The sequence below is a fragment of the Oryctolagus cuniculus genome, chromosome 7 (assembly GCF_051225735.1).
Source record: "Oryctolagus cuniculus isolate XC-2025 breed Fujian yellow rabbit chromosome 7, ASM5122573v1, whole genome shotgun sequence".
In the NCBI taxonomy this organism is placed as follows: Eukaryota; Metazoa; Chordata; class Mammalia; order Lagomorpha; family Leporidae; genus Oryctolagus; species Oryctolagus cuniculus.
Genome location: NC_142873.1, coordinates 158,690,617 through 158,711,037, shown reverse-complemented (window position 1 = coordinate 158,711,037; position 20,421 = coordinate 158,690,617). Strand labels below are relative to the sequence as shown.

The 20,421-nt window shown below is 48.4% G+C and overlaps 1 protein-coding gene across 15 annotated transcripts in view; it reads left to right on the top strand.

The window, feature by feature from the left end:
• The window catches only part of KIF1B (kinesin family member 1B), a 174,757-nt gene that overhangs the window by 136,784 nt on the left and 17,552 nt on the right, over positions 1-20,421 (top strand). For all 15 annotated transcript variants that reach the window (XM_089301499.1, XM_089301493.1, XM_089301492.1 and 12 more), the window contains 7 exons: positions 1,502-1,610; positions 3,491-3,557; positions 4,608-4,692; positions 10,600-10,705; positions 18,063-18,177; positions 18,810-18,943; positions 19,741-19,802. In XM_089301499.1, the coding sequence (XP_089157625.1) occupies positions 1,502-1,610; positions 3,491-3,557; positions 4,608-4,692; positions 10,600-10,705; positions 18,063-18,177; positions 18,810-18,943; positions 19,741-19,802 (678 nt within the window). The remainder of the gene's footprint in view (positions 1-1,501; positions 1,611-3,490; positions 3,558-4,607; positions 4,693-10,599; positions 10,706-18,062; positions 18,178-18,809; positions 18,944-19,740; positions 19,803-20,421) is intronic.

The window sequence follows — 20,421 nt, the reverse complement described above, 5'->3', positions numbered from 1 at the left end:
ATGTCTATATGAAGGGACCAGCGTATCCTTCACCTTGAACAGTTACCATTTCTTTGTGGAGAGAACATTCAGAATACTCTCTTCCAGCTACTTTGATGGACATAACACATTACTGCTGTTGACTATAATCACACTGCTGTACAGTAGAACACCAGACTTGTTCCTCCTCAATTATCTTGTTTTGATTTCTCTTTGTTTATTTCTACCCCTTTTCCTCGTGGCCCACTTGCCAAATTCCTACCCCACCCTGTGCTCGTTTTCCACCCTCTGATTCCTCACCTCATCTGCCTTCAGACCATGAAAGAAAGATTGAGCTGATTCGGTTTCTCATGTCTGGCTATGTGAATGTGCATGTGTTGGACACATTTTCCGAGCACGCCAGCGTGCTTGCATCCTCCGCCGTGGCCGCCTTCCAGAATGAGGCTGACCCATTGCCGCCTTTTCTCTTTCTGCCAGTTCCCAGCTGCCACAGCGAGAGGGTACCCAAACGAGATGGTTAGTAGCTAAATTAGCTCTGCCTTAGATGTAGAACCAGCCTCAGGGCTTGTGCTAAGGCCTGGCTCACTGTGTGTGAAGCACCAACATACCTTTTTGCTCCTTGAGCTGAATGTAGAGTTTAGCACACTGTCAAGATTGTATCGCATTTCCTTCAGAGAGATTCCTCTACTTGGACCTCTTTCACATCAGCCTAAGGGTGAGGGGCTTCGTGTATTTGCCTGTAGTCTTTGCAGTAGTATTTTTAATTTTGAAGATGTTTACCAGCCCATCATATACGTGGTATTAGTGGATCCTCAAGGTAGCAGGCTGTTACGATTCGCATTTTGTAAATGAGGAGGCAAGCTTCCATAGCATCAGTGCAGTTAATACATTGAATCTGAAGAATGTGTGTACCATAAAATCATTTACAGAATCTTGGGCTTATAAATTTGACAACTGGTTCCCAAAGTTGTCTGTATTTTGGAATCCCCTGGGAAGCTTCAAACCTCACAGAGGAAGAACTGTGCCCCACCACTTGAGTTTGTGATTTCATTACCTGGAATATGGCCTGGACTTTGCCATCTTTAAGACCCCCAGGTGACTGTTACGTGCAAGGAAGTCTGGGAACTCCAGGGGTGAAAGACAAGTCTCCATGGACCGCCCTACTTTGAGCTGTGACCGTGTGGCCTCTTCCTTATCACTAGGATGTGATTCTGTGCCACAGACTAAGATTCTAGGATGGGACAGTTTTTTTAATGGTTTTGTGAGCACATCCTGTGTTCTCATCTTTGGACACAGTTTGTTGAGAGGGAAAAAGCAACTTACTGTCAATTTTTCTTTTTTCTGAATTCAGAGGTACTAGTGAAGTTGATACTGAAGTTTCTCTGTGTCTCTTGCATTGAAAGCCATCCCCTGACTCTTGCTATTTTTCTAAAATGTGTTCTTGAATATTGACATTAGAAAACTTAAGCTTTTGCTGAATATTTTTGGACCAGATTTTGACATTTTCTACAAACTTTAAAAGTTCCAGCTACCAAGTTAAACACCATGAGCAAAACCAGCCTTGGCCAGAGCATGAGCAAGTATGATCTTCTGGTTTGGTTCGAGATCAGTGAACTGGAGCCTACAGGAGAGTAAGTCCAACTTTCTAAATTTTTATTTATTTTTTAAAAAGATTTATTGGGGCTGACACCATGGCACAGCTGGTTACAACCATGGCCTGCAGTCCTAGCATCCCATATGAGAGCCGGTTCAAGTCCTGGCTGCTCCACTTCTGATCCAGCTCCCTACTAATGTGCCTGAGAAAGCAGCACAGGAGAGCCCAAGTCCTTGGGGCCCTGTCACCCATGTGGGAGACCCGGAAGAAGCTCCTGGCTCCTGGCTTCGGCGTGGCCTTGTCCCAGCCATTGCAGCCATTTGGGAGGTGAACCGGCAGATGAAAGATCTGTCTCTCCTCTGTCACTCTGCCTGTGACAGAGAGAAAGAGAAAGAGAGATCCATCAATCTTCCATCCATTGGGTCATTCCCAAAAGGCCACGATAACTGGGACTGGGCCAGGCTGAAGCCAGAAGCCAAGGAACTCCATCCTGGTCTCCCACATGGGTGATAGGGGCTCGAGCACTTGGACCATCTGCTGCTGCTTTCCCAGGCTCATTTACCGGGCTGGATTGGAAGTGGAACAACTGGGATCCAAACTGGCACTCTGATATGATCTGGGAAACTGGCATCGCGGCAGCACTGAACCCACTGTGGCACCATTGCCGGCCTCTCCAAATTTTTAAATAAGCCAAGGTGATTCACATTAGAGAATATAATATTGAGTCTCTCTTCTTGTATTTTGGTTTCATGAATCATTTCAATGTCATATTCCAGTTTTAAATTCAATTGTGGTGAGCTTCGTATTTTTCTTTAAATTAGATGTTTGTCAAAGAACAGACTAGCCAGTGTAATAATTTGTTCTCTTGTTAGCAACAGTAAGATCATACTGTATTTCATCCCAAGGGAAGACGACCTGTGTGGTGGGTTTTATCAGAAGCAGAGCAGAGGGAAACTATTGCACAGAACAGAGTCCAGACTTCACTACTAATCTCAGGGAGGAGGTGGGAGGCAGAACAGTCCCCTATCTTGAGCCAGATAATTCTTTGTTGGGCTGGTGGAGGCTGTTGTGTGCTTTGTAGGCTGTTTTGCTCACAGGATGCCAGTAGTACCTCCAGATGCGACAACCACAGATGCCTCCAGACATTGCCAGATGTCCTCTAGGGGTCAGAATCACCACCAGTCAAGAACACTGTTCTAGATCAGAGTAATCAACATCAGCTTACTTCCTGTCTATAAGTTCTGTTATTATAGTAATGAATAATAGGGATATTGTTTGTAGTCATCTTTAAAATGCTTTTGGAGAAAAATAAAAGAGATTCTATTCCTGAAACAAGCAAGGCGCTGCATCAGTTATGTAAAGGCTAGGAGATAAATGTCATCCCAAGGTTCCTCTGTGTGCAACACTGTGAGCCCCCATCAGAGCCGTTACTAAGGGCCTGCCTTGCTAGAGGGTGGATCTGTGTGTCCCCTGTGTACATGTGTAGTTGTCAGTAGTGACATTGCTTTTAGGAATTTGACAAATCTATAATAAGATTATAACTTCTATTACAGGGGAGCAGCAGGTTTCTGCTGAATTAATTGCTTTCTGGATCTTTAAAAAATGTCTAGAATCTGAAATTATCTGTTTTTATCTCCTTTTAATTGCCACTGTAGTTAAATGTTACTTATTGAGTAATATTTACAGCAGGAGCTAGGGTGAAACTGAAAGATGTTACCTGTTCTGAGTGTGTCAGTCTAGTAAGGATGATGGGTGTGGACTTGTGGAGAAGGCAAATAACTACGGTTAAACGCCAGCCTGCAAGAGGAAGGCATGAGGTCGGAGTTCAGAGAAACAGAGCACTGGACTGCAGAGCCAGGAATGACCTTGCTGATAAAGGAGCACTTACTTCTTTCTTTTGCATCTCTGTTTTTATAGGTACATCCCAGCTGTGGTTGACCACACCGCAGGCTTGCCCTGCCAGGGGACATTTTTGCTTCACCAGGTACTGATTTGGGAACAAAGTAGGGCATAGGAGGGAGCACCAATAAGAGTTTAGAATAAGAAAAATAACTCTGCTTTTCAGCTCTGTTTCAGGGATGGGGGCGGGAGGCCAGGGGCATGGTCTTGCCCCCCTTCCTTTATATGTTCAGGCTTTTGTTTGCTTTTAGCTTATTTATTTATTTGAAAGACAAAGTGATGGAGAGAGAAGGGGAGGACATGGAGAAAGAGAGAGAGAGAGAGAGAGAGAGAAAGCTCCTATCTGCTGGTTCACTCCATAAATATCTGCAATAGCCAGGGCTAGTCCAGGTTGAAGCCTGGATCCAGGAACTTCCCCATCAGAGTCTTCCACATGGGCAGAAACCCAAGCCCAAGCACTTAGGGAGTTATCTGCTGCCTCCCGGGTATATAAGCAAGGAGCTGGATCAGAAGCATGTAGTAGTCCAGACTCAACCAGGCACTCGGATCCGGGACGTGGACATCCCAAGCGGTAGTTTAACCCACTGTGCCACAACAGCTGCCCCTGTATGTTTGTTTTTTAATGTTTCTTCCTCAGACCTTGGCTTAGGTCTACCCTTGCTTTTGTATTTAAAAATATTTTAGAATAACTATATTAAAAGGATTTATTTCATTTAATTACTGTTATTTTTACATTTTTCCTGGTTTTTGGAACTTCCTTGCTTTCACAGACAAAAATTGTTAATGAGAGTAGAGGATGATTGCTCACTGGGCTAAAAATCCGATTTTGAAGTAAGTGTAGGTCCCCTGTTGGGTAAATCAAAAGTAGATTCCGTCATTGCTCAAAAAGGCTTCTGTCCCAGTGGACATGGAGCTGGGGATCCTGTACTTGGGAATATTCAATCATGGGATCTGTCTTGAAACTGTACCAGACTCCAGTTATTCCTCAGCCCTTTTGTTTAGAATTAAGGTGTGGGCAACACCTCCCCCTGTACCTTCCTTCCTGCTCATCCCCACACCAAGCAATCCAGAAAACAGCCAGCAAGAGGAAGTAATGGGTTGTCCCACTGAACTGCAATCCTGCTCCATTACCCAGGGCATCCAGAGGAGGATCACAGTGACCATCATCCATGAGAAGGGGAGTGAGCTGCACTGGAAGGATGTTCGGGAGCTGGTGGTGGGTGAGTCCATCCCTCTGCTGAGGAGGAGCCGGGCTCTTCCGAGGTGCAGGGAGGCCACAGGGGAGGCTGGGCCGGGGTGTAAGGAGGCCTTGAGTTTGAAGCTCCTCTTGTGTCTCAGCTCCCCCTGTTGGTGGTGTTGTCCCCAGCAGTTACGGGCCCTCACAACCGTGGGGCCAGGTCTGTGCTGGAGACTGTGAGCAGTCATCAAGCAGGCCTCTGCTCATGATGAGTTTGGTGTTTAGTTGCAGAGACACAGATGGCAGATATGTGCAGAATAATTGGAGGAATAAGTACCAAAGTGATGGCAAGGGAAGAGGACTTGACTGACAAGAGTGATCTGTGGGGACCAGATTAACTTTATGGGAAAGGATCTGAATGGATTCAAGATAAACTAGAAAGCTTAGTTTTTGTGTTTTTTGTCACACAAACTTTCTGTGTAAGAGAATCTAACATACAGGTAGCCAGGAACCCCTGGCCAGCATATTGGCTACATTGTGTGAGCCTTAGAATGAGAGTCTGGGGCCGGGGTCAGACCCTTTTATTGCCATAGACCCCTTTGGGAGTGGTGAAGCCTCAGAATTATGTTTTTATTTATTTATTTATTGACAGGCAGAGTGGACAGTGAGAGAGAGAAAGGTCTTCCTTTGCTGTTGGTTCACCCTCCAATGGCTGCCGCGGCTGGCACACTGCGCCGGCGCACCGCGCTGATCCGATGGCAGGAGCCAGGTACTTATCCTGGTCTCCCATGGGGTGCAGGGCCCAAGCACTTGGGCCATCCTCCACTGCCCTCCCGGGCCACAGCAGAGAGCTGGCCTGGAAGAGGGGCAACGGGGACAGAATCCGGCGCCCCGACCGGGACTAGAACCCGGTGTGCCGGCGCCACAAGGCAGAGGATTAGCCTAGTGAGCTGCGGTGCCGGCCTTATTTTTGTTTTTTAAGACTTATTTTATTTTGAAAGACAGGGAGAAAGAGAAAAGAAAGATATTCTGTCTGCCAGTTCATTCCCCAAATGGCTGCAACAGCCAGGGCTGAGCCAGACCAAAACCAGGAGCCACAGCTGCTTCCCGGTCTCCCATGTGGGTGGCAGGGACTCAAGGCCTTGGGCCACCTGCTGCTTCTTTCTCAGGTGATTAGCAGGGAGCTAGATGGGAAGTGGAGCAGCCAGGACTCGGACCCACATGGGATGTCAGTGTTGCGGGCAGTGGTTTTACCCTCTACACAACACTGCCCCCCTCAATTATATTTTAAGTGTGGAAAATAAAGTAGGACGGCAAAGGAAACTAATAATATTGAAATTCAGCTGCTAAAATACTAAGTGAATGTGCAATGTAAGTTCTGCTTTATTGATGCATTAAGTAACAAGATCTAGCAGTATGTCTGATTACCATAATTTCAAAGTAGGGATAAATAAGAAAGATTTTACATGAGTGTAATAGCTTTCTGCCAGGCACAGCACACAGGTAACATTAATTCTCTGATGGTTTATTGTGTTCCCTCACAATAATGGAAATGTTAGACTTCAGTTAGAGTTTGTGAAAACAAAGATGTAATTTTTCCCCCATAAGCTGACAGACCCCTTGAGGCCTCTGCACAGAGTTCTTGTGATTCAGTGGACAAAACTAACCCCAGGGAGGGAGATCACTCCTGCCTGTGTGGGCAGTGGTTTTCAGCCCTTTCAAAGTTGATTTTTTAGATGGAGCACTAATCTACAAAGTAAATGAAACGCTTTTCCAACAGAAATGCTGAGGGGGTGCGGGGCAGCAGTTGCTAGGCTTGTCTGAAGAACCCCACGTTTGTTTATTTTACTTAACACACTGTCAGATGATGTTTACCATTGCCAGGGACTTTTCTGAATGCTCTAAAAATACTGGTTTGTTTAATCCTCACAGCAGTCATATAAGGGAAGAATTGTTATTGTCACTGAGGTTCAGAGAGGATGAGCGGCATGCCCAGCATCTCACCGTAGTGAGGGGACACTGTAGGTACACGTCTGTGCCCAGGTCTCACAGCAGTGAGGGGGCACTGTAGGTACACGTCTGTGCCCAGGTCTCACTGTAGTGAGGGGACACTGTAGGTACACGTCTGTGCCCAGGTCTCACTGTAGTGAGGGAGCACTGTAGGTACACGTCTGTGCCCAGGTCTCACTGTAGTGAGGGGACACTGTAGGTACACGTCTGTGCCCAGGTCTCACAGCAGTGAGGGAGCACTGTAGGTACACGTCTGTGCCCAGGTCTCACTGTAGTGAGGGGACACTGTAGGTACACGTCTGTGCCCAGGTCTCACTGTAGTGAGGGGACACTGTAGGTACACGTCTGTGCCCAGCATCTCACCGTAGTGAGGGGACACTGTAGGTACACATCTGTGCCCAGGTCTCACTGTAGTGAGGGGACACTGTAGGTACACGTCTGTGCCCAGGTCTCACTGTAGTGAGGGGACACTGTAGGTACACGTCTGTGCCCAGGTCTCACTGTAGTGAGGGGACACTGTAGGGACACGTCTGTGCCCAGGTCTCACTGTAGTGAGGGGACACTGTAGGTACACGTCTGTGCCCAGGTCTCACAGCAGTGAGGGGGCACTGTAGGTACACATCTGTGCCCAGGTCTCACAGCAGTGAGGGGGCACTGTAGGTACACGTCTGTGCCCAGGTCTCACTGTAGTGAGGGAGCACTGTAGGTACACGTCTGTGCCCAGGTCTCACAGCAGTGAGGGAGCACTGTAGGGACACGTCTGTGCCCAGGTCTCACAGCAGTGAGGGGGCACTGTAGGGACACGTCTGTGCCCAGGTCTCACTGTAGTGAGGGAGCACTGTAGGTACACGTCTGTGCCCAGGTCTCACAGCAGTGAGGGAGCACTGTAGGTACACGTCTGTGCCCAGGTCTCACTGTAGTGAGGGGACACTGTAGGTACACATCTGTGCCCAGGTCTCACTGTAGTGAGGGGGCACTGTAGGTACACATCTGTGCCCAGGTCTCACAGCAGTGAGGGGGCACTGTAGGTACACGTCTGTGCCCAGGTCTCACTGTAGTGAGGGGACACTGTAGGTACACATCTGTGCCCAGGTCTCACTGTAGTGAGGGGGCACTGTAGGTACACGTCTGTGCCCAGGTCTCACTGTAGTGAGGGGACACTGTAGGTACACATCTGTGCCCAGGTCTCACTGTAGTGAGGGGGCACTGTAGGTACACGTCTGTGCCCAGGTCTCACTGTAGTGAGGGGACACTGTAGGGACACGTCTGTGCCCAGGTCTCACAACAGTGAGGGAGCACTGTAGGTACACGTCTGTGCCCAGGTCTCACTGTAGTGAGGGGGCACTGTAGGTACACGTCTGTGCCCAGGTCTCACTGTAGTGAGGGGACACTGTAGGGACACGTCTGTGCCCAGGTCTCACTGTAGTGAGGGGACACTGTAGGTACACGTCTGTGCCCAGGTCTCACTGTAGTGAGGGAGCACTGTAGGTACACGTCTGTGCCCAGGTCTCACAGCAGTGAGGGAGCACTGTAGGTACACGTCTGTGCCCAGGTCTCACTGTAGTGAGGGAGCACTGTAGGTACACGTCTGTGCCCAGGTCTCACTGTAGTGAGGGGAGCACTGTAGGTACACGTCTGTGCCCAGGTCTCACTGTAGTGAGGGAGCACTGTAGGTACACGTCTGTGCCCAGGTCTCACTGTAGTGAGGGGGCACTGTAGGTACACGTCTGTGCCCAGGTCTCACTGTAGTGAGGGGGCACTGTAGGTACACGTCTGTGCCCAGGTCTCACTGTAGTGAGGGGAGCACTGTAGGTACACGTCTGTGCCCAGGTCTCACTGTAGTGAGGGGACACTGTAGGTACACGTCTGTGCCCAGGTCTCACTGTAGTGAGGGAGCACTGTAGGTACACGTCTGTGCCCAGGTCTCACTGTAGTGAGGGGACACTGTAGGTACACGTCTGTGCCCAGGTCTCACTGTAGTGAGGGAGCACTGTAGGTACACGTCTGTGCCCAGGTCTCACTGTAGTGAGGGGAGCACTGTAGGTACACGTCTGTGCCCAGGTCTCACTGTAGTGAGGGGACACTGTAGGTACACGTCTGTGCCCAGGTCTCACTGTAGTGAGGGGACACTGTAGGGACACGTCTGTGCCCAGGTCTCACAACAGTGAGGGAGCACTGTAGGTATACGTCTGTGCCCAGGTCTCACTGTAGTGAGGGGGCACTGTAGGTACACGTCTGTGCCCAGGTCTCACTGTAGTGAGGGGACACTGTAGGTACACGTCTGTGCCCAGGTCTCACTGTAGTGAGGGAGCACTGTAGGTACACGTCTGTGCCCAGGTCTCACTGTAGTGAGGGGGCACTGTAGGTACACGTCTGTGCCCAGGTCTCACTGTAGTGAGGGGGCACTGTAGGTACACGTCTGTGCCCAGGTCTCACTGTAGTGAGGGGACACTGTAGGTACACGTCTGTGCCCAGGTCTCACTGTAGTGAGGGGGCACTGTAGGTACACATCTGTGCCCAGGTCTCACTGTAGTGAGGGGACACTGTAGGGACACGTCTGTGCCCAGGTCTCACTGTAGTGAGGGGACACTGTAGGTACACGTCTGTGCCCAGGTCTCACAGCAGTGAGGGGAGCACTGTAGGTACACGTCTGTGCCCAGGTCTCACTGTAGTGAGGGAGCACTGTAGGTACACGTCTGTGCCCAGGTCTCACTGTAGTGAGGGGACACTGTAGGGACACGTCTGTGCCCAGGTCTCACTGTAGTGAGGGAGCACTGTAGGTACACGTCTGTGCCCAGGTCTCACAGCAGTGAGGGAGCACTGTAGGTACACGTCTGTGCCCAGGTCTCACTGTAGTGAGGGAGCACTGTAGGTACACGTCTGTGCCCAGGTCTCACTGTAGTGAGGGGAGCACTGTAGGTACACGTCTGTGCCCAGGTCTCACTGTAGTGAGGGGACACTGTAGGTACACGTCTGTGCCCAGGTCTCACTGTAGTGAGGGGACACTGTAGGGACACGTCTGTGCCCAGGTCTCACAACAGTGAGGGAGCACTGTAGGTATACGTCTGTGCCCAGGTCTCACTGTAGTGAGGGGGCACTGTAGGTACACGTCTGTGCCCAGGTCTCACTGTAGTGAGGGGACACTGTAGGTACACGTCTGTGCCCAGGTCTCACTGTAGTGAGGGAGCACTGTAGGTACACGTCTGTGCCCAGGTCTCACTGTAGTGAGGGGGCACTGTAGGTACACGTCTGTGCCCAGGTCTCACTGTAGTGAGGGGGCACTGTAGGTACACGTCTGTGCCCAGGTCTCACTGTAGTGAGGGGACACTGTAGGTACACGTCTGTGCCCAGGTCTCACTGTAGTGAGGGGGCACTGTAGGTACACATCTGTGCCCAGGTCTCACTGTAGTGAGGGGACACTGTAGGGACACGTCTGTGCCCAGGTCTCACTGTAGTGAGGGGACACTGTAGGTACACGTCTGTGCCCAGGTCTCACTGTAGTGAGGGAGCACTGTAGGTACACGTCTGTGCCCAGGTCTCACAGCAGTGAGGGGACACTGTAGGGACACGTCTGTGCCCAGGTCTCACAGCAGTGAGGGCGCACTGTAGGTACACATCTGTGCCCAGGTCTCACAGCGGTGAGGGGAGCACTATAGGTACTCGTGGGAAAAAGTGGGAAGTAAAGGGGAAGAAAGCAGGGCCCCAGGCTAAGCAGACGCCTCCAGGCCTGAAGTTACCCAGAAATTTAACCCACTGAGTCCCAAATTCTCAGTGCTGTGAATATTTCAGTGCATAATATTCACTTACCATAAGTGGTCTATTTATTACTCAGTTTAAATCTTGATGGGTATCATATATAGGACAGGGGACGTAATGGGTTGACGAATCTCTGTTTTGTTTTCCAGTTGACCATACCTGATTTCTTTCTCCTTTCTTTCAGGCCGGATTAGGAATAAGCCTGAGGTGGACGAAGCTGCAGTGGATGCCATCCTCTCCCTAAACATCATCTCCGCCAAGTACCTGAAGTCTTCCCACAACTCTAGCAGGTGGTGTGCTCCGGGGAGCGGGGAGACAGATGCCCCTGTGTTCCTCACTCGTTAGTGACTCCCGGTGCCCCTGCAGAAGCAGGTCCCTCTCCCCCCCTTCCCCCGCTCACTCTCCAACAACACAAAAGAGAACTGGAGACAGATGTTTGTGACCATCAAGCTCCCGTGTGGAGTTGGAGTTTTGTAAAGGAAAATCAGAAAAATAAACCCAACAGGCTGCCTAGGGCCTGAAAGGACACGTTCACTGTTGCTAAGGTGAACTGTTGCGTGCAGCGGTTGCTGTGGAGGAAGGCTTTGCCTTCCTTGTGGTCATGGAACGCGCCCTCCCGACGTCTCGGGTTCAGTCCTTGCCTGCTGGTCTGGGCTCGGCCTCTCAGTGTTTGCTTGCATTCTCATTTGTAAATAAAGGGGACCAGGACTGGCTGCTGTAAATAATGATTTTAATTTTACTTTTGATTTTAAACTGGTTTCTCTTAAAATGCTGTTTTATTATCACACGATGATAAATAATGCATAAAGACAGCCATTCTGCTGTCCCATGTTGGGCTGGCACCTCACCCAGGAGTTTGGATGGGAGAGTCCATCTCCATCTCTGTAGGGGACTCCACTCGGTCCTGAGGCTGGGAAACAGGACTTCTCTGCTTCGGTCTGTCCCTGAGAAACTTGCTCCGTCTGGAGAAGATAGAAACAGGATGAAGCGTCCTGGCAAGGATCAGTTTCTTCCCTTGTATTATAGTTTTGCATAGGAAAGAGGAAAAAAGAAACCACTTCGTGCCTTTTCTTTTTTGCGTGGTTGAGAGGAGCTGGCAGTGGCTGTAGGAGTGTGAAAGGGTGTGCAGTCTGGGGAGCTGTGTGGTAGAGATCTAGAGGGAGCCATGGGCCATCCCTGGATCCCTGGGCAAAGTCAGGCCCATGCTGTTTCTCTGGGCTCAGCAGCAACTCCACCTAACTTTCTGTCTCCTGCCAGACATTTGGAACCAGAGTTCAGCTGGCATTCACCACCACATTTTCCTCGCAACTATGAAAAATACATCATCAGTTTCCTATTAGAGTAGTTAAGAAAATACATGAGGAAAGATGGTATTTGGTTACAGTGCTGGTTATGCTGTTTGCCTGCCTCAAGTGACCTTGAAAAATCCTTTGGTTTGTGCTCAGCAGCAGGTCAGGTGCTGCAGGAAATGAATTAGGCTCTGTTAGAGCAGCTTATCCGGTTTAGTAGAAGCTTACGGTCAGTTAATCCAAAAAGTTGATTGAAGTAAAAAATAATAAAATAGAGACACCTTAAACATTTGTGTTTTAACTTAAACTGTATGCATGCATATTTATTAAGCTCTTGCTCTGGGGCCAAGGCCTTTTCTATAATTGTAAGGAATTCTGATCATATTTCTTGCAAAACCACACCCATAATTCATCATCTAATTTTCAGTTTGGTGGGCCAAGAATTATAGACCTATGAAGAAAATCTTTTGAACTTTTGATCATTTATCATAAACATTTTATCATTTTTCTCTTTTTAAAATCATTTACTTATTTATCTTATTTAAAAGGCAGAGAAAGTCACCAATCTCCCATTTGCTGGTTCACTCCCCAAATGCCTGCACCAGCTGAGGTTGGACCATGCTGAAGTCCACTCAGTCCAGGTCTCCCACGTGAGTGGCAGCGATCCAAGTACCGGAGCCGTCACCTGCTGCCTCCCATAATGTGCATTAGCAGGAGGCTGGAATTAGAACAGAGCTAGTCAAACCCAGATTCTGTGATACGGGTGCCGCCATGTCAAGCCAGAGTCTTAGCTGGCATCTTTTTTTTATTATTATTATTATTATTATTATTATTATTATTATTTTTTGACAGGCAGAGTGGACAGTGAGAGAGAGAGACAGAGAGAAAGGTCTTCCTTTGCCGTTGGTTCACCCTCCAATGGCCGCCGTGGCTGGTGCGCTGCGGCCAGCGCACCGCGCTGATCCGATGGCAGGAGCCAGGAGCCAGGAGCCAGGTGCTTTTCCTGGTCTCCCATGGGGTGCAGGGCCCAAGCACCTGGGCCATCCTCCACTGCACTCCCTGGCCACAGCAGAGGGCTGGCCTGGAAGAGGGGCAACCGGGACAGAATCCGGCGCCCCAACCGGGACTAGAACCCGGTGTGCCGGTGCCGCTAGGCGGAGGATTAGCCTAGTGAACCGCGGCCCCGGCCAGCTTAGCTGGCATCTTAACTGCTGTGCAAGCCGGCGCCGTGGCTCAATAGGCTAATCCTCCACCTTGCGGCGCCGGCACACCGGGTTCTAGTCCCGGTTGGGGCGCCGGATTCTGTCCCGGTCGCCCCTCTTCCAGGCCAGCTCTCTGCTATGGCCAGGGAGTGCAGTGGAGGATGGCCCAGGTGCTTGGGCCCTGCACCCCATGGGAGACCAGGAAAAGCACCTGGCTCCTGGCTCCTGCCAGGATCAGCGCGGTGCGCCGGCTGCAGCGGCGGCCATTGGAGGGTGAACCAACGGCAAAAGGAAGACCTTTCTCTCTGTCTCTCTCTCTCACTGTCCACTCTGCCTGTCAAAAAAAAAAAAAAAAAAAAAAAAACTGCTGTGCTAAGTAACTGCCCTCTCATTTCCTGCTTTTTTATCTTACCCAAACTTAACAGCTGTATGAATTTTTTTTATTTGACAGGTAGAATTATAGACAGAGAGAGACAGATAGAAAGGTCTTCCTTCCCTTGGTTCACTCCCCAAATGGCTGCTACTGCTGGTGCTATGCCGATCCAAAGCCAGGGGCCAGGTGCTTCTTCCTGGTCTCCCATGCAGGTGCAGGGCCCAAGCACTTGTGCCATCCTCCACTGCCCTCCCGGGCCACAGCAGAGAGCTGGACTGGAAGAGGAGCAACCGGGACTAGAACTGGCACCCATATGGGATGCCAGCGCCACAGGCAGAGGATTAACCAAGTGAGCCACTGTGCCGGCCCCAGCTATATGAATTTTTAAAAATTTATTTGAGGCCGGCGCCGCAGCTCAATAGGCTAATCCTCTGCCTAGCGGCACCGGCACACCTGGTTCTAGTCCCGGTCGGGGCACCGGATTCTGTCCTGGTTGCCCCTCTTCCAGGCCAGCTCTCTGCTGTGGCCAGGGAGTGCAGTGGAGGATGGCCCAGGTGCTTGGGCCCTGCACCCCATGGGAGACCAGGAAAAGCACCTGGCTCCTGGCTCCTACCTTCAGATCAGCACAGTGCGCTGGCCGCAGCGCGCCAGCTGCGGCGGCCATTGGAGGGTGAACCAACGGCAAAAGGAAGACCTTTCTCTCTCTCTCTCACTGTCCACTCTGCCTGTAAAAAAAAAAAATTTTTTTTTTATTTGAGAGAGAGAATGTTTCTGTGTTTCTGTCTGCTGGTTCACCCTTACATGCCTGCATTGGCCAGGGCTGGAACAGGACCAGAACCAGGAAGCAAGAATGTAGTCCAGGTGGGTGGAAGAACCCAGTTACTCCAGCCATCACTGCCGCCTCCCGGGACTACATGATGGGAAGCTGGAGTCAGGAACCAGAGCTGGGCATGGAACCCAGTGTGGGACCCAATCATCTATTAGGCTAAACACTCACTCCTTAACAACGTTTTCTTTTGAAGATTTATTGTATTTTTATTCATTTGAAAGAGTTAGAGGAAAGGACAGAGAAAGATCTTCATCTGCTCCTCCACTCCCCAAGTGGCCACAATGGCCAGGGGTGGACCAGGCCAGAGCCAGGAGCTACTTCTGAGTCTCCCATGTGGGTGCAAGGGCCCAAGTACTTGGGCCATCCTCTGCTGCTTTTCTAGGTGCATTAGCAGGGAGCAGGATTAGAACCAGCACCGATATGGGCTGCCCACGACCTCCAGCAACATTTTTGAACAATGTGAAGTTATCAAATCTTTTGAAAATATTTCACTTAGTTTTGATAGAAATTCTTTTTTGCTTTCATTTTTAATAGGTTTGCCTAATATTTAATTAAATTAGATAATAATAAGTACAGCTAACATAAACAGGTTTGGAACCAGATATTACTGACACTGGGTAAATGCACACAGCTCAAACCTTTAGAGAAAACTGGGCATGTGAACTATCTCTGTAGTTTAGAATGTTCAATGAAAAGTGGATATCAAGGGCTGGAGCTGTGGCATAGTGGGTGAAGGTGCTGCCTGCAGTGCAGGCGTCCCATATGGGAGCTGGTTAGAGTCCCAGCTGCTCTACTTCCAATCCAGCTCTCTGCTATGGCCTGGGAAAGTAGTATATTGGAAAGTAGTAGAAGATGGTGCAAGTGCGTAGGCCCCTGCACCCATGTGGGAGACCCAGAGGAAGCTCCTAGCTTCAGATTGGTCCAGCTCTGGCTTTTGGAGCCATTTGGGGAGTGAACCAGCAGATGGAAGACCTCTCTCTCTGTAACTCTGCATTTCAAATAAATAAATAATTTTAAAAAAAGACATCAGTCTTTGTATTTTAGGGTACATAGCTTCATATGGTGAGTTGTTAAACGGAGTCTGATGAAGAGCTTTTGTTCTGATGTTTAAAGTTGAACTTACAGAACTTCAGTTTAATTTTAATTATCTTACATGTCTGCCTTAGAGGGCTTTTCTAAAGTACTGATGGTAGAGTATAATTGACAAGGACCATTATATCTTTTCTCCCCAGTACCACATTTATGTTAACTAATTAACTTGGTTTCCCCTTAACTCCATAGCAGCTTCTAACAATTCCTGATACTCTGAATATTGGTAGAAGTTGTCTCCACATTGCTTTTTATTTTAAGTTTTTTATTTTAATTTATTTGAGAGGTAGAGTTACAGACAGAGGGAGAGACAGAGATAAAGTCTTCCATCTGCTGATTCACTCTCCAAATGGCCACAACAGCTGGAACTGAGCTGATCCAAAGCCAGGAGCCAGGAGCTTCTTCCAGGTCTCCCATGTGGGTGCAGGGGCCCAAGCACTTGGGCCATCTTCTCTTGCTTTCCCAGGCCACAGCAGAGAGCCCGATCAGAAGTGAAGCAGCTGGGTCACAAAGTGGCACCCATGTGGGATGCTGGCGCTGCAGGCAGAGGCTTAGCCTACTATGCTACAGCACCAGCCCCCTGCTTTTTTTTTTTTAAGATTGGTTTATTTATTTATTTGAAAGGCAGAATTACAAAGAAAGAGAAAGAGAGAGAGAGAAAGGTCTTCCATCCACTGCTTTACTCCCCAAATGGCCCCAACAGCCAGGGCTGGGCCAGACCCAAGACAGGAGGCAGGAGCTCCCTTAGATCTCTGTGTGGGTCCAAGGGCCAGATTATGTGGTCCAGTTTCTGCTGCTTTCCTGGTTGCACTAGCAGGGAGCTAGATCAGAAGCGGAGCAGCCAGGACCTGAACCAGTATCCATATGGAATCTGGCATCACGGACAGTGGCTTAGCCCTACACCATAACGCTGGCCCGTCCACACTGCCTTCTCGGCCAGCATTTTCTTTAACTAAAAGTCTCGGGAGAGGGATCCCATGTCATTGTGAGCCCTCTATCAAGTTGTGTCCCATGGAGTTCTCCTTTTGTTCAGTGTCCATTTGAATTCATGTGGCTTATTAGCAAATTTGTCTCTTTTAAGTATTTTTTCTCTTCTCTCTCTTCCCCTCATCCCTCTTCCCTTTTTTTTCTTTTTTCTTTTCTATTGTACTAACAAAAGCCTTTTCTATGTTTTTACAGGCTCTTTCTTGATAAGGATATTCCTAGGTATTTTGTTTGCTGTTTTGCACATAAAGATTCTGATTTATCAGAATGCTTTATGCCTTTTGTTTATGCTTTGATTGCTTTAGTTTCCCATTGTTATACCCCTCCTACCCCTACCTACCCCTAACCCTCCTCCCACGCACACCCCCCGTAAACATAAGCTGTACCTGGAGCAAGACCTCAGTCTGTACCTAACACACTTCTTTGTGCCTGGAGTTTTCTCATGTGGGTATGATTTCATTTGTAGCTTCCTAGAAGATGCAGTTCTCCCTGCATTCCTTGGATATCTTTGTGGGGAACTTTCTTGACTCACACTCACTGCCTCAGAGCTAGCCATTTGAGAAAGTAATGAAATGATCAGACCTACACACTGGCACTTGAAGGTGAGGTGTGGTCAAGGAGTTCACTTTCTGAAATGAGGAAGCAGCATGGGAATGTGTTGAGAGAGAGGATCTGCCAGCTCTCTGCCATGGGAATGCTAGAGAAGGCATCACTGGTGAGGTCTCTGTTTGGGAAGGTGTTAGGAAGAGTGTGTTGTGCAGGGAGCTCTTCCCAGGTGATCTGATCCTGTCCATCTGCAGCTGGCAGGTGGTGATGGCGTAGACTGTCTGTCTGTATTTGGCAGGTAGTGATGGCGTAGACTGTCTGCAGCTGGCAGGTGGTGATGGAGTAGACTGTCTGCAGCTGGCAGGTGGTGATGGCGTAGACTGTCCGTCTGCACCTGGCAGGTGGTGATGGCGTAGACTGTCCGTCTGCAGCTGGCAGGTGGTGATGGCGTAGACGAGCATCTTCCCTGACTAGCGGCTTGGGGATCTGCGAAGGGAGATGTGGGTAGCGTTCCGAGGTAATCTGTAACACCACTGTTGAACTCACCGCAGTGTTTCAGATGACACTGCCGAGTTGGGTGTTTAGTGTCAGTTCGGGTCTGAGGTCTTTGCCAGTGGCAAAACCAGAACAAAATGATCAGAACAATTCAAAACAATGAGTTTGTCTCTATTAAAATAAGCTTCTGGTGGTGATTTAAATATAAGATTGGCTTTCAAAAAGCTATTCTTGGTGATTATCAAATGATAGTTGTCAGATTCTGGTATTAAAAATTCATTCTTTTTTCCTGAAACATCAACTAGGAGTGTCGTCTTAATCGTGTTCCTTATCTGAATCGCGGCTCTGTGTGCTTCAGTTCTGCTGCTGTCGCCACCGTTGATCTCCCTGCGATCTGACGTTTCTGAGGCAGAACTGGGTGGTGATGTCCAGGTGTCCGGTGATCGAAAGGCTGAAGCTTAGAAGTTACCGTTTGCTTCTTGCTCTCATTGTTGACTGACATCGTCGTATTCTTTCTTCTTAGGGCTTATGTCTGTACTCACTTACCTTTTCTTCTTAGTCCCTTCGCTGGAGATCACTGTTTTTATGTTTATAGATAGAGAGAAGCTTGTCAAAAATAATAAAAAAAAATAGTTCATCTAAATGCAGTTTAATGGTGGAGCAAGAGGATGGAGACCTTCCTCCTTCTCCCAGGAGACAGTGGTCCCTTCTGGTTTTAGGTTGTGGTAAATTGCAGCGCCAGTGGTTGGTGGGGTTCTTTAGGGTGACTTAGTGGCAGTGCTTGGACTTTGGTAAATTGAGCTTCTTTTGGATGACTCTCTCATGTCTTTCTGACCATAGGACCTTTTACCGTTTTGAAGCTGTGTGGGACAGCTCCTTGCATAACTCCCTTCTTTTGAATCGAGTGACCCCCTATGGAGAGAAGATCTACATGACCTTGTCGGCCTACCTGGAGGTGAGGACACTGGGAACTTCAGGTGCTGTGAGCAGCCAGCCCTGAGCAGTGGGCAGGTGACAGAGGACCTAGTCACAAAGATTTCACTTTGATTCCCCTCTCTGCCACGACATCCTTACATTGTTTTATTTTGTTATACTTTACTTATTGTTCAGATTCTATTAGGTTCTGTTCCGTTCTCTGTTTTTTCAGTCACTTGACTTTCACTGAAGCTTCCGAATTAGTAGCCTAATCACCATTCTTCAAAGAATGTGTGATTTTAAGAAATCTTCACCCCTTGTTTCTGAAGTTGTGGACAGAACTTAGGGTGGTTAACAGCCCAGCCCCTGCAGGCAGCCTGGGGTCAGATCTCTACTAACGCTCACTGCCTGCACCTCTCTGGACAAGCTCTGTGTGCTTAGTTTGCTCATCTGTCATGCAGGGGTGATAATAGCGCTTGCCTCAGAGAAAATAAATGCATCTCTAAGGAATATGGCCTAACCCTGCACGTGGTATCCATTGAGTTGATGTTGAAATAATTGGTGGAGCTGAAATTCCACTCCTGGGACGAGCTTTCCCAGTACACTGGGGCACAGGCTCCGGCCCCAGGTCTTCTCTGCATTAAGTCGGCACCCACACCTGTCTGCTTCCAGTTGGATCATTGCATCCAGCCGGCTGTCATCACCAAGGACGTGTGCATGGTCTTCTACTCGCGAGATGCCAGGATCTCACCGCCACGCTCGCTGCGCAGCCTCTTTGGCAGTGGCTACTCAAAGTCACCAGACTCGTAAGTTTTTGAGACAAGTTTAGCTTTCAGTTAGTTTGCTCCATACAACAGAATCAGCTGTCCTTGGATATCCCCAGCTTGCTGTTTCACCGTGAAGCCATCTTGGTCACTGACACGGGAATGCAGTGACTCACGCTGGCATTCCTGCAGTGTGGTAGGTGGATGAGGAGGGAATGAAGGATATCACATGTGAACGCTTCCAAACAGTTCTGCAGGGACGTAGTGTGCTTTTAATGGCGTCATTACTGTTTGCAACAGGTCACTATTGGAATTTCTTTCTAAGATTTATTCTGCATATTTAAGATGTATAAAGTATATCAAGCATATTACAGTGAATACTTGTGCACTGCCACAGAGCGTTAAAAGTAAACATTAGTGATACAACTGAAGGAAGGCCCAGTCCCTCTTCCTACTTGGAATCCCCAGAGTTTGTTGTCATTTCATTCTGGTCAGGCTCTTCCCCTCGTCTCCTCTCTCTTTATGGTAAGAAAAAGCAAATTTGTTTTGTCTTTCATTTTTACATTTGTGTTATAAATTTTCTAGTTTGTCTTCTATTTTATTCATCCTGTTGAAATAACAGTGGTCAAAGATTGAGATGAAAATAGGCTCCTTGTAGGAAAAAAAAAAGCTACTTAAGTTTAGAATAGGCTAAGAACAGTGACTAATAAGAAATGTCTGCAATTATCTTTGATGGTGAGTTGCAGTCCCTACAGAGGAGACAGTATTTTTAGTAGAGAGAATTGAGATTGTCTATTTTTATTCTGTGAGAAATTGAGCAGTTGTTTTATTTTCAACAGCAATCGAGTCACTGGAATTTATGAACTCAGCTTATGTAAAATAGCAGACACAGGTAGTCCAGGTAAGTTCTTGTAGAATGAGAAGGTAGGTATTTACCTCTGCATATGTTTGAAGTATATCACATAAAAGATCAGAGAGTCTACTCATGTAGGATAGATTTCAGATCTTTTAGGAACTATGTATATTTTACAAGTCGGGTTTTTTTTTTTTAAGATTTATTTCTTTGAAAGGCAGAGTTATAGAAAGAGAGCAAAAGACAGAAAGAGAGAGAGAGAGAAATCTTTTATCCACTGGTTCACTCCTGCAATGGCCACAATGACCTGGGCTGGGCCAGGCTGAAGCCAGGACCCAGGAACTTGAACTGGGTCTCCACATGTGTGGCAGGGGCCCTAGCACTTGGGGCATCTTCCACTGCTTTCCCAGGCCATTAGCAGGGAGCTGGATCAGAAGTGGAGCAGCCAGGACTTGAACTGGCACCCATATGGGATGCTGGCGCTGCAGGGAGTGGCTTAACCTACTACACCACAACACGGATCCCCCAAATAAACAAATTTTTTAAGAAGAATATGCTTATAAAAACCATAAGGAAAAAAAGCAAAACGTTACTGGACTGTGAAATATTATACACAAGTCAATTAGAATGACTTTGGCAATAAACTGCACAGATGCTTCCAAACTAG